The 14,081-nt window shown below is 40.7% G+C and overlaps 1 protein-coding gene across 18 annotated transcripts in view; it reads left to right on the top strand.

Moving 5' to 3' along the window:
* The window catches only part of PTPRD (protein tyrosine phosphatase, receptor type D), a 361,390-nt gene that overhangs the window by 93,735 nt on the left and 253,574 nt on the right, over positions 1–14,081 (top strand). For all 18 annotated transcript variants that reach the window (XM_018557538.1, XM_018557524.1, XM_018557525.1 and 15 more), the window contains exon 2: positions 2,556–2,723. In XM_018557538.1, the coding sequence (XP_018413040.1) occupies positions 2,639–2,723 (85 nt within the window). In that variant the 5' untranslated portion in view covers positions 2,556–2,638. The remainder of the gene's footprint in view (positions 1–2,555; positions 2,724–14,081) is intronic.

The following is a 14,081-nucleotide window of genomic DNA, read 5'->3' as shown; positions in this document are numbered from 1 at the left end:
CATGGAAATGGCCTTTCATATTTCGGAAGCCAGTGCTATGTATTTAAATATATCTGCCTATGACCAGGCCCTTTTCTGAAATATTTCTTAAATGTTTCACTTGTATATGCAAATTACATTGATAACACTTTGTTTTCCACTTTGCTTGAAATGTTCGTCTACAAATTACTGTGATTTAAACATCAAAACAGGTGTTGCAACTGAATTACTGAAAAAGCTGGAATAAACTATACTCTGAAAGGTGCCTTCTGTGTTCCACAGGCTATTCCTTGAAGCAGTGTGGCACATTTTCTGGCAATTAAAAAAAAAGACATTTAAATACTTTAAAACAAGGAAGTCTCAAATCCCAGTGGTTAACACAAGAACTTTGCTCGACTTTTCTTTGGCAGCCTTTCACTTTACCACTGGCAACTGTAGTGTATATATTAAACAATTTGATGTTGATGCTGAAATTGAAAGAGTGTGGGCTGAAAGATTATTGTTATAAAATTCATCAAATGGCTTCGTATTTTCATCTTTTCAGACTTCCTATCTTTTTATGGAGTGGATTCTATTATGATGCTAATAAAAGTTAAAGTTTTCTTGATTGCAGCATCATAAATACCTGAAAGAGCCCCATAGCAAAATTATTATTGGATCACTTGCTCTCCAAGTTTCACTGTGAAGTGAATTCCACTTCCAAGACCTGTGCTATTAAAGCAGTAGCACTGTAGAATTGTAATTGTTAATAACAGTAATCTAATAGAAGCACCTCCAGTACATTTTATTTACAATATTTTTTAATATTATTGATGGCTAGATAAGTCACTGTGCATTTAGAATGTTTTAAGCCTCCTGTATTGTAGGGTCCCACCGCAGTCACACATTCTGTATGGTTATACCTATACTGTGTGTTATATGGAAAATATAATAGTTGAGAACCTAACTATGCCTACGCATTTAAACACACAATCATACGTTGCATATTGAAGAAATCCTCTCTGGAGTCTTGTCTACTCTCTAATTACCTCACCATCTTTCTTCTTCGATACGCTTCCAAACTGCTTGAACAACTTGTCTTGTTCAGTTCTTCACGCCTTACACTTACTTGTGTGGTGTGTTTATTTACATTTGAATTTAACCCTTTAGTGAATGAGTACCCCTTACTCATTCACAAGGGGGGCAGCATCTGAGTGCCGCCTTTATTAAAGGGGGTACACTGATGCAAATAAGCCCCCCCCCCACAGACCCCCACAACCACCAGGTCAGGGTTGTGGCGGAAGAAGCCCTTGTCCTCATCGGCATAGGAACAAGGTGCTTTTCCAGGGGGACCACTGGTATGAGGTCCCCCTTTCCTGCCCTGCCAGGCCTTTGCTCGGATTAGGGTCTGTTTGGGAATTTTACCCCCACCCCAAAAAATGGGGAAAAGTGGGGTTCCCCCTTAAAATTCCTACCAGACCTAAAGGGCCTGGTATGACTTTTGGGGGAACCCCACATATTTTTTTATACTTGGGGTCCCTCCTATTTTTCCTACCAGACCTAAAGGGTCTGGTATGGATCAGGAGGGGGACCCCACCCCCCAAAAAATATTTATTTACATTTGTAGGGTGAACAGTCTGTTTCGGCAGACCGTTCTCCCCGCTTCGGCTGTGACTTCGGTTCATATATGTGAATAGCCTGTACAACAGCCCTTCGGTTCAGCTATTCCCGATCAATAGAGCAAACCTGTGACAGCTTTATTGTCACAGGTCAGCTTGAATTATGGGGATGAGTATTCTTCACTTACCTCATAATTCTCCTTTAAATAACTATTGCATGCAAAGAAATAACCTACACTCACATATGCCTTTTGTAGGTAAATTAACACGTAGATCACTATTATTATATTTGATTATGTGCATGTAAATTATCCTTACCCACCCCCATACAAGATGTACAAGACAGAATAAATACAGCAAATCATTTAGAGTCTAATTTTTGTGTATAACCAGCCAGAAAATAGTATATTTCGTTATTGAACTAAATGTTTCTATTTCTGGGCCAGGCTCCATTTTGTGCAGTTAAAACCCAGCCTTGAAAGCTCTTACTAAAGGTGTATTGCTTCAAGCCCAACCTGCACTGCAAGTGCTTTTATTTAGCCAGACAAGTAAAGGCAACTTTGTGCGGGAACTTGCTCTGAGACTGAATAATGTGGGGATTTCATATTGCTTTATTTCATAATTCAGGATCCTGTAGTGTGTCATTGTCTTGTAATGTATAGTGCTACCTTTACTAAAATGACAGCTAATTATGAAGATAAATTATTCGGGTGATGATCTGACCAGGGGAAGAAACCATCTGGGATTGAGGATTACTTTGTGTTAATATAGGGAAATACATTATTAGCTCTGCCAAGCTGCTTCTGGGCATCATGCATGTTGGCAGCAACGCAAACTTTGTAATGTACTCCAGTCAGTGTAATGGGAAAAATATGTCACATGTAATGGATTCCCTGTAGGGATTTGCATTATGGATTTAAGTTGTTATAGCATTTAAATAACTGTGTTCTTATCTGTTTATTTTGTCTTCTTCAACAGGCTGTGACAAAACTGCACTGAAACACTGAAGTGGGTAGATACCCATTGGCTTTGAAAGCCAGTGAAATTAAGCCTTCCTAAACATGCAGGTGCCAAGCTGTCAGATGATGAACTTTGCCAGGCCAGTGCTGGTTCTTCTGTGCTTCCTACTCCATGCTGATGCTGAAAGTAAGTCTAGTGCTTTGTTCTGTTTGAGTTCTTGACCATAATGAGCAGTTTTGTTTTTGCTTGGCAGCAGTTGAGGGCCTTTGAACAGAATCTCTTTGTGAGAGAATGCTAAAAACACTGTGGGATTCTTGCTGGTTTGAACCCACCCCCTGAAAAAAGACTATTTATGTGACTCTTTCTGTATTTCTGCTGGGCTTACCGCTGAAATGCGTGCCCCTACTATGCAATTGTATTTTCTTTTTTTCAATACAAAGTTAATCTTTGGAAAATGCAGAAATACAGTACATGGGGCCAACAGACAAAGGGTATACAACAATTGTTGAATTACGGACAGTACTGTCCCTGCACACTATATTTATTTTGTAGGCTAAACAAAATCAACACTGGATTTAAGTGAAATCTCAGTACCGTTGCACATATTGTGGCAGCTGTTTTGATGTGTTTAAGAAGAGTCCAGAGTCATGAAAAAAGAACTTTTAAGCAGATATGAAGAAACTACAGAGATATAGCTCATGTGCTTGACTACTGTACCACTTTGGGCAATGACAGATGCTAAGTAGTTAGGGAATAAAACATAATATTTATTATATGTTGTTTGTATCATGTTGCAGTTATGCCCTGACAAACAAAGTCTATAAAGAGTAAACATGTTAGAAAGAACAAAAGAATTCAGATAAAACAAAGAATGTACGCAATGTATATGCCATATTTTACAGTATACTTTTTTTTTTAAACTTTGCCTTTGGAATCTTATCACAGTTATCACACTAAACAGATTTCAGTGAAGGGAGTTATGGTGACTACAAAAAAATTTCATTTCAAGTCCAGCTGCCCTTTCTGCATGAGTGTTAAAATTTTTCCCATAGACTTCTGCAGATCTGAGACATAACAGGAAACTGCAGGACTGCCATATCCATAAGAACTAAAATGATACATTAAATTGGCGGAAAGAAACCATGGAGATGAGCAGTATTAAAGTACATACACTTCCTCCACACAAAAATGTTAGGTATCGTGAATGCGAAAAGTAATCAGTTTAACCGCTAGGCGTCCTAGATCTGTAGATTAATGTTCCCAGGCACAGGTACATTACACATTTGACAGATAGGGCTCTGCTAGATATCAGACTGGTTCTTGATCATTGGCTGGGTTTGGAGCTGTCCGTGAAAGCACAATCAGCATGGTACCCAATTCTGTGATATCTGTAAAAGGACATGGTGGTTACCTGAGGTTTGATAATAAGCAAACCTCTGCCATCCCTAACTTTCAAGCAATTTCTTTCTGTGTACACTCGCTGTTGCAAAAGAACAAAGACAGAGGACTGGGTGTATATTGTTGTTGCAAATTTAGGTAAGTAATGGGTCATTTTTTTTTACATGTAATTGCAGAATTAGCTAAGAGAAGGGGGTGGGGTTTTAGTCTGGAGATCAGCTTTAAAATGATTGTATAATTCAGTAATACTAACATTTTCCCCATTAATCCACAGGTTTGAATTTCTGTTGATAGGTGTTTTTTTTTTAATGCCAATGCTTCTACATCAGTTATTTTTATTAAATTACTGGTTAATTATTTACTAAGACAAGATTCTTCCATTACCTTTTACATAAGCATCTATTACTAGCAACCTTGATGCGTTCTTTGAAGAGTTGAAGTCATCTAAACACCTATCTCCAGAGTCACTGCATTGGTCTAGCCTGTGCATATAGATATATATTTTTTTGTACAAATGAAACTTTAGTGGTTTAATGATTTCTATCACTTTTAGGATCTTTAATCCACGCTGAAGTTCTATAACTACCATGAGGCAGTGGTTTGTTATTCATGAGCATATAAACGTGAGGCCTGAATAACCACATTTCAAAATGTAAAATAAACTATAAAGATTTATTATCATAAAAGTTTACAATATTTTTTTTTTTTAAATGTTTAAAATGCAGTACAGATTTCAAGATTTTGGTGTTTGAAGTACTTGACTTGCTACTGCCGGCTTCAGAAAAAATGGCCTGGCAGATTGACTTAATATGTTCTCCTAATACTTGGATAGATGTTGGCATGACATTGACCCACTTTAATTATTAAATGGATTTCAGAATTAGTGTGCAGTAGAAATAGTGTTGTTGACACAGTAAATAATATTTGTACGGGGAGAATATCAAAGCTTCTTGTACCATAGAAGCTAATGAAATTCAAATCCAAAGGAGAACTATCACACTCAATCTATTGCAGGAGTCTAAGGAGGAATGTGCGCTTGATGATAGTTAAAAATAAAATCATATGAATCTTGACAATAGGTCGTATTTAATAACATTATAGTGATATTAATTAATTAACAAAATGAAGTAAAGCATGATGTTATCCATAATGCCCAAGTGGATATGACTTTTCTACATTTTATGGATGTCACATTAATGAAAGCAGATTTCTGATTGATTACTCCACACCAATAAATAAACAATTGGCAATTGGTTTGGCAAAAGGTGCTGTGTAATTGTGCAGAAACAGAATTATCTGGGCAAATAACATTGCATAGTGAAAAAAAAAAATATATTTCTGTATTTATGACTAGTGAAAACGTGTATGGTCGTTTGATCATATTTCATGAGCTAAATAAAAACTACAACAGGATCAAGAGTATAGTTCAAAAGGACTTTCTTTCAAGTCTTCAAGACATTTCCATCAACAAATTAAAGACTCTTCCGTCTTTACCAGGAGTGGTTATCTAATCTTGGGGAAATGCTCTTAAATCAATACTATATACCTTGATTATGAAGAACTATATATTTTTCTGTACCAATTTTAAAAATGAGATTTTCTAGTAGAAGCTATAATGTCACATGTGGAACAGGAGATGGCAGAGAAATAGACATTGATCTATTGATTTGTCATTACTGAGTCTTCCATTCAATATCCACCATTAGAAACACAGAGGCTGTATTATGGAAGCCTTTTTCAAGCATATTAATCTAAGTGATGTATTACTGTAGAGTGCTATCAATGCTAGTTAACTTTATGTGACCGCACACTTTTCAGAACTAATATAACATTCAAAATGTACGCACTAAAAAGCATTTTGGTTTATAAAATTGCAGTAAACTAGCAAACAACTGAATCCCAACTTTCAATGACCAGTCTAAAATAAACTGGTGATATTTAGGTTGAGGATCCAAGATATACGGAATGCAAACCATGCCACCCCAAACCAAACTGAAAAAAGAATATGGATGCTGCCACACTATTGCTAACACTGTGGTGGTCACTCCGTGGATTGAGCAGTGATTATGGAAGTTGTCACTTCCTGGCTGTATTGTTCATTTTGTGTGTATTCCCTGTATTGGAGTTGATATTCCATTAACTCCTGGCTGTAATGTCAGCATTCCTGTAGTTCACACAGCAGTTACGTTAATGGGATTTTTATGGAAAAGTGCACACATTTGTATTTGGTATAATAAACAATGAGTTTTCAGTGTGTAGATGCCTATGTTTAATGTAGAATGTTGCTATTTCAAAGAGCAATCTATAAAAATGAGGTAGAGTGGATAGTTTGTCAAACATTGTCAAAAAGCAAGAAAAACAAATATGTTGGTAGAAATGTTTTTGCAGGTTCTCTAAGCTGGAAATAATGGATTGTTGCAGATTTTGTTTAGATTATTGGCAACATTTTTGAGAAAAAACTGCAGTACAAAGTTGGAAAATGTATTTTTACTGTTTCACTTGATTATTTTCATTTTTCTTGAGGCAAGATGAAAATGAATGTTGAAATTAGCTAAAGCAGTTTTACAAATAGGTATAACTTGGAATTGTAATTTTCAGTAAAAAAAAACACATAAATGGCAAAATATTTACTTTAACTTTTTATAAAGTTGGCCCTTAAAACTGAAGTCTAAACAGACAGCTAAATACACAGATTCTGCCTCATTTCCCACCCTCGGCTTATATTCGGGTCAATACTTTTTCCCAGTTTTTTTGGTAAAATTAGGTACCTCGGCTTATATTCGGGACGGCTTATACTCGAGTATATACGGTATGTGGGAGCGGTTTTAACTGCCAAATATTTGTATCGCTGTCTATTCATTCCTGGGATTTACACAATCTCTAAGACAACACAGTTAGTGGTGTTCTAAAAACTTGACTTTTCTATACTGCAGTCAAGTAATCTAATCTGGTCTTGTCACTGCCCCTAGCCTGTGATTGGACATTGAAGGAGAAGCAGCAGACTGATGAGCTCATCTCTGCATTCTGCATGCTTCTCCTACTGCCATCATGTTCCCTGTGAGCACTGCAGCACAACAAGTTCTTTATGCTGCTTCTCTCTCCCTCTCCCATACACATACCTCTACTGGTGTGTTTTTTATAGTTAGGCTTTGATTGGACAACATACGGATATTTTAGAGAGATGTGGATGATTTTGGCATTAGCCTTACATGAGAGATATAACATGTTCCATTAAACCACACGTATTGTAAGAAATTTGTTCAGAAAGTTACATATTTTAAATTAACTTTGACTTTATTTGCACGAAGCCCTCTCCCTTGGAGCCTGGCAGAATATGTATCAAAGCTGCACAATTTCCTCCCCATATGCATTAAATAGATTGGGAGGTTTAAATATACAAGATAGGCTCCAATAAAAGTTCTAGACAGTGAGTAACAGCTGTTTGAGCTCCTAGAAGTGATAGTATATTGCTATTGCTAGAGAGCTATAATTATTTACAGTAAATATGCATTAGGTTTTTATTGAGAAAAGATGACATCACTATTTCTTTTTTCTGAACTGTTATATATACACATATGTACTGAGGGAGAGGAAGAAAGACAAAGCTTTACAATGAAGAAGACTGAAGGTCTGAGTGAAATCAAAGGCAGTATCCACAGAGGCGGCTCTAGACTTTGTGAGGCCTTGGCGAAACTAAAATGTGAGGCCCCCACCTACACCCATAATGAAAAAAAGTCTCCCTGGCCCCCCCTTAGCCCCAAGTCACTGGGAGGTTAGCTGATTAGGGTTGCCACCTTTTCTGCAAGCAAAACCCGAACACTCTAGCGCTGCATGAGAGAGGGAGGAAGGACAGCCAGCAGAAAGAGAAGAGAAAGCCAGGAAAGAGAGCTAGAGGAGAGACAACCAGGGGAGAAAGCAAAGAGAGACAGCCAAGAGAGAGAGAGAGAGAGGATAGACAGCCAGGAGACAGAGCTAAGAGACAGCCAGGGTAGAGAGAGAGGAGAGACAGCCAGGCTAGAGAGGAGAGAGAGCCAGAAGAGAGAGAGAGGAGAGAGACAGCCAGGAGAGAGAGAGAGGAGAGAGACAGCCAGGAGAGAGAGGAGAGATACAGCCAGGAGAGAGAGACAGCGAGAGAGGAGAGACAGCCAGGGGAGAGAGAGAGAGAGAGAGAAGAGAGACAGCCAGGAGAGAGAGAGAAGAGAGGCAGCCAGGAGAGAGAGAGAGGAGAGATACAGCCAGGAGAGAGAGATAAGAGACAGTCAGGAGAGAGAGAGAGACAGTCAGGAGAGAGAGAGACAGTCAGGAGATAGAGGGGAGAGACAGCCAGGAGAGAGAGACAGCCAGGAGAGAGAGAGAGAGAGAAAGACAGCCAGGAGAGAGAGAAGGAGAGACAGCGAGAGAGGAGAGACAGCCAGGGGAGAGAGAGAGAGAAGAGACAGCCAGGAGAGAGAGAGAAGAGAGACAGCCAGGAGAGAGAGAGAAAGACAGCCAGGAGAGAGAGGAGAGTGGAGAGAGACAGGAGAGAGAGAAACAGCCGGGAGAGAGAGAGGAGAGACAGACAGCCAGGAGAGAGAGAGGAGAGACAGCCAGGAGAGAGAGAGAGGGGAGAAAGTCACTAATTATTATAATGTGCTTACCTCGCCATTATGGGCACAACTATAGGTGAAATAAACTGAATAACTGGAGCAAACACAAAACATGTTCATATTTACAGTATATGTGCTGAAAAGTAAACTGATCTTACAGTTGTAGTGTGATCGCTGTGTCCGCCTTTCATGGGTCAGTTGTGCTATATCTGGCCTGTAGGATGTTACTTTTAGCTGATCTCAGACCAGCACCAATGCAATCTGGTGCTGCTCAGAGTTCTGCCATGCACAGTAGACCTCAGACCAGAACCATTACACAGCAGACCTCAGGCCACCACCAATGCAAAGCAGACCTCAGACCAACACTAAAATCCTGCAGACCCATTGCACAGCAGACCTCAGACCAGAATCATTGCACAGCAGACCTCTGACAAGCACCAGTGAACTGAAGACTTCAGACCTGAACCATTCCATAGTATACCTCAGACAAGAACCATTGCACGGTAGACCTCAGGTCAGCAACAATGAACTACAGACCTCAGACCAGAACCAATGCACAGCAGACCAGCACCCACCCAACATTCACCCTCATAGCTGCACACATGCAAGCCCCCACAAATGCACAGCAGTATCTTGATCCCCAAATAGCATTGATTTTATTCCTGTCCTATATAATAGGGCAGGAATAAAACCAAAGATGTTTGTGGATCAAGATGCTTCTGTACATTTGTGAGGTGTCTGTGTGTGAAAATATGAGAGATAAAGTTGGATGGGTGAGCAGCAGTCTGTAGGGCATGTAATACAGATATTAATACTCGGGTACAATCCTCAGTGCGCCTCCTCAGTGCACCTATGCCATTCAGGATAATCACAGAGGTGGGTGGGCCAGACTTGTGATTGACAGCCGGCTCGAGGAACCTGTCAATTACAAACTAAAGAATGAGGAAGTTCCAGCCGGTAAAGCCTCACGTGTTGGGCTGGCAGAGCCAGTGCACTAGCACAGGACTGCGGGCTCCCCCTCCCTACCCCCACCGTTGGGCTGCTAAAACACTTACCTTAGTACTCAAGTGACTCTGCTCCACTCCCTGATCACTCTTTAGTAAAGCCCGCTACAGGCTAAGCCCCGCATCCTAAAAATCCCCTTCCTGCATGTACCAAGTTACAGGGTAGGGGAGGATGGGACCGTACCAAGCGCTGTACTGCACTTATTACCAACAGCAAAAACAGTGGCGGACCTAAGGAACAAACTGGCCCCCCAACCCACCCTGTGGTCTCTGCACCAGAGGAGCTTAAACTCTAATGTCCCCCACAGTCATACACTATCATTATACATTTATATAGCTCTGACATATACCACAGTGCTGTACAGAGAACACTGAGCCGGTCACATCCGTCTCTGCACCAGAGGAGCTTAGAGTAATGCAGAATGGCACCGGCTGTAGAGGGACTACAAATCCCAGCAACACATTTATATATTAATGCAGAACAGTATATGAATTGGACTCAGGGCTTAATAATGCACCGGGCTCAGAATTTAGTAACACACCGGACTCTGAGCTTAGTAGTGCACCGGACTCAGGGCTTAATAATGCACCGGACTTTTGGCTTAATAACGCACCGGACTCTGGGCTTAATAACCACCGGACTTTGGGCTTAATAACGCACCGGACTCAGGGCTTAATAACGCATCGGACTCAGGGCTTAATAACGCACCTGACTCAGGGCTTAGTAACGCACCGGACTCAGGGCTTAGTAACGCACCGCACTCAGGGCTTAATAACGCACCGGACTCAGGGCTTAATAGCGCACCGGACTCAGGGCTTAATAACGCACCGGACTCAGGTCTTAGTAACGCACCAGACTCAGGGTTTAGCAACGCACTAGACTCTGGGCTTAGTAACGCACTGGACTCTGGGCTTAGTAACGGACCGGACTCTGGGCTTAGTAACGGACCGGACTCTGGGCTTAGTAACAGACCGGACTCTGGGCTTAGTAACGGACCGGACTCTGGGCTTAGTAACGCACCGGACTCAGGGCTTAGTAACGCATCGGACTCAGGGCTTAGTAACGCACCGGACTCAGGGCTTAGTAACACATTCAAGGCTACATAATGAATAGGCATGAACTTGCTGCTTGAGGTTACTACAATGCTCAGCAGGATCCTATAAACGGAATAGTAAGTAGATTTAGGCTCCATTCACAGTGGACTGACTGTCCGCCCGCATTCCGCTGTACGAATATGCACCGAGCCGCTTTAAACAGAAAAAATAATGCACTTTAATGTGCATTGTTCAGATTATTGCAGGGACCGCATGGTAGGATCCACGCAGCCCCCAATATAGTGCGATAATATGGACAGGGGATTCCGCATGTTCGCGGCTATATAGTAGCTGCAAACGAGGGGAACCCGTGCGGATTAAACATTTTAGCCTTTTCATCCCACACGGTCTTCTGCACAGAGAACCGGAAAAGCAAACTATATGTGAATGGGGCCTAAATTTAAGGAGGAATTCCTATGTGACATGTCACTTTACAAACAACAGTCCCGAAGTACACAGAGCAGACAGGACTTACTGAGAGGCGAGCTGCTTCACACACGGGACACGAGACAGAGGCACAGCTGCAGCCACACTCCACAGAGCTCCCTCACTGCAGCATAGAACAGGGGGGCGGGGCCAGGACGGACTGTACACACCAGCCGGAACAGACATGTATTCCATTTCCACTAACGCTGCTTCCCTGCGGGAACGCTACCGTTCTCACCCCATCCTGCCGTGCACTAGCGCTAGCCCTGCTGGGCACGGGTGCCGCGGGTTGTACAAAATCTGCTGTAGACAGGGCGAGTTAGGCAGCCGCGAGGCCCTCATGAGTGCGAGGCCTAAGGCGGCCGCCTAACCCGCCTAATTACAGAGCCGCCTCTGAGTATCCACAAGATAGCTCTTGGCTTTGCAAAGTGGAAAAAAGTTGGCTTTGCTGTATATCAGAAATGTGTTACAATTCCTTTGGGGCTTTGACTGTCGATGATGGTGAGTTTTAGCTTTATAGGGTAACACAGGGTCATAACTATCAAAATAAACGCTCACAAAGCTATGTGGCGTGTTCTGCCTTTGAGAACTGCAGAATGCGTCATTAAACTCCATTATCGATGCCTCTCAAGCTTCATCTGAGCTCCACTGTTGAAAAGATGGTGTTATGTTCCCCAAACAGTTCTCCAAAGCTTTTTGGGAATAAAATACCACAAAACAAGATAACTGAGGACAGGAAAGTTTACCTTGACTACTAATAGGGCATCAGTATTGGCCTAAAAGACCACCAGACAACTTGAAAGCAATCGGAACATATACAAGGGATTGGCCATAACTTGGCACTATGAAGCAATGTTATCATTTGCACATTACATCATCTTGCGATGTGATTGCACTGAGGAGGACATCTGAAGGAAATTAATAAAAACGGGTGCAGTTGCCCATGGCAACCAATCTGCTTCGGTCTTACTTTTTTTTAAAATGAAAAATGTATAAGCTGATTGGCTGTGCTTTAGTTGTCTAAAGCACTTTTTATTAATTCACCCCATCGTGCCCACACTGTAGTACTGTACCATCTTCAGTACTTTTAGTGTACTGACCGGTTTATTGTAAAGATCTGTTGTGTTATCAGATGTAGGCATATGTAATTAACGTTGTATTTGTTTTAATACAAAAAAGGCCTTTCAAATCACACACATTTGACATTAAAGTGTAACTGTCGTAGTTACATCTGACTTTCGGTTCATGGGATTGTAGAACCCCACCGCACCCACAACCTATAAATACATTAAAATATATGACAGAATAAATAAAAACTATACAAACGATATGAGTGGAAAATATTGGCCGCGGCCCTTTATTGGGGTTAAAAGCAAAATATAAATTCTTTATTTAAATTCAACAACACTAATATATAAACTAATTAACTTTTAAAACCAGTTAACATAAAGTAGCTCAGTCACCCAGACTCGAGCCATACTCATCACCAGTCCAATATAACATTAACACTGTCCACCCACATATGTGGGCGACAATACCCCCAAAAAGGATAGCCGCGACAAGGAAGGGAGGGTGGGGCAAGTTGTGTTGCAGACGATCACTGCTGAAGAGAGCTTCTGACCGTAAACATTTAAAGGTGAGTCCCGCAACTGATTGGTTGTTTACTTTTCCCTCCAAAACTTAGGTAACTAATCACGACCACCTTATTTCCAAAGATCTTCCTAGCGACAGCCATCTCCAGGCAGAATTGACATGACACTATTAAGGGCACCTGGAAACAGACAAATGGGAAACCAGAAACAGCCCCACGGAAAATTCCAGAAGACTGTACCTTATCGTGACTAAAACTATTGTTGGATTAAAATAATAATTTAATTGAATTAAGTGGGTGCAGTGGATGACACAATCCCATGGGGCCACTTCATTATATTTGTGGCCCTGACAGGAGTGTAAGAATTGTTGAGATGGTATAATTAAAATAGTCTCTCTCAATGGGATAAATTCTGCACGGAGGAGCTGCATATTTTCATTTTTAAGTATCTATTAGTTTACAGTGCTGCTTGGATGACATCCTTTGCCTGCTGCACATTACAGCTGGTCCCTAGCCTATCATCACATCAAGATCATTTAAAAAGTACCTTTGTCTGCCATGACAAGAACAGTATTTAAGCTGAGATAAGCTTTCTTTTATCTTTAAGGACACGGTAAAGACTTGCTGTATGAAGCACGTTTAGCAAAAGTCATGCTGCAGCTTTAAGCCATATGAATTTTCATACATGTCCAGTTATGATAGGGAAGCCAAACTTGCAGTATATACAATAGAGTAATATTTTACCTGAATAGAAATGGACGTTACAACTAATCATTTTTTTTTTTTTTTAGCATGTAATATTTATTGAAGTTTCAAAGGATACAATACACGATGTGAAAGAATAAAACAATGTAGGAGGTGCCAAAACATAACAGTAAGGGTTTTACATGCCCCAAAGTTTCTTCCGATCAATAACAGTCTGGTCATGTAGATAGGGGGTCAGATATGCGGCAGACCTCACCAACCTTAGTATACATCTATATTAACAGTAATAGTACAATCAAATAATCCAAACCACAACACTTAATGTAATTTTGTTGTTAATTTTATTGTTAGTGCTTTTGGTAGTGGTATCTGAAGAAGTTGTTATTATTCTGTTGTTAAGAATCGTTAGACAGTTTGCCTTTTGGCTCCTACAGTTCTCTAACCAGGGCCGGCCTTAGGCCTTTAGGCGCCCTGTGCGAGAAAGCTTTACAGCGCCCCTCAGTGGCCACACCCTTAAATGTATCATTGTTGAAACTGGAACATATTTCAGTACAGTAAAAGTAAAGTAAAAACATTCATAAATGAAAAGTTTCAGATACAGTTAAGTAGGGTATACATGGGTAGATTTTCGCACAAACGTTCGTATGAAAAATCCCATCAGAATGTTTGACAATACCATCAGAGGCTTGGTGATTGTGCTCTTAATTTCGTTTGATTTTTATTTAACATTCGATTTTGG

The sequence above is a fragment of the Nanorana parkeri genome, unplaced genomic scaffold (genome assembly GCF_000935625.1).
Source record: "Nanorana parkeri isolate BGI_ZX_2015 unplaced genomic scaffold, ASM93562v1 scaffold288, whole genome shotgun sequence".
NCBI lineage: Eukaryota > Metazoa > Chordata > Amphibia > Anura > Dicroglossidae > Nanorana > Nanorana parkeri.
The sequence above is the reverse complement of the archived record's forward strand: the minus strand, read 5'-3'. Positions and strand labels throughout refer to the sequence as shown.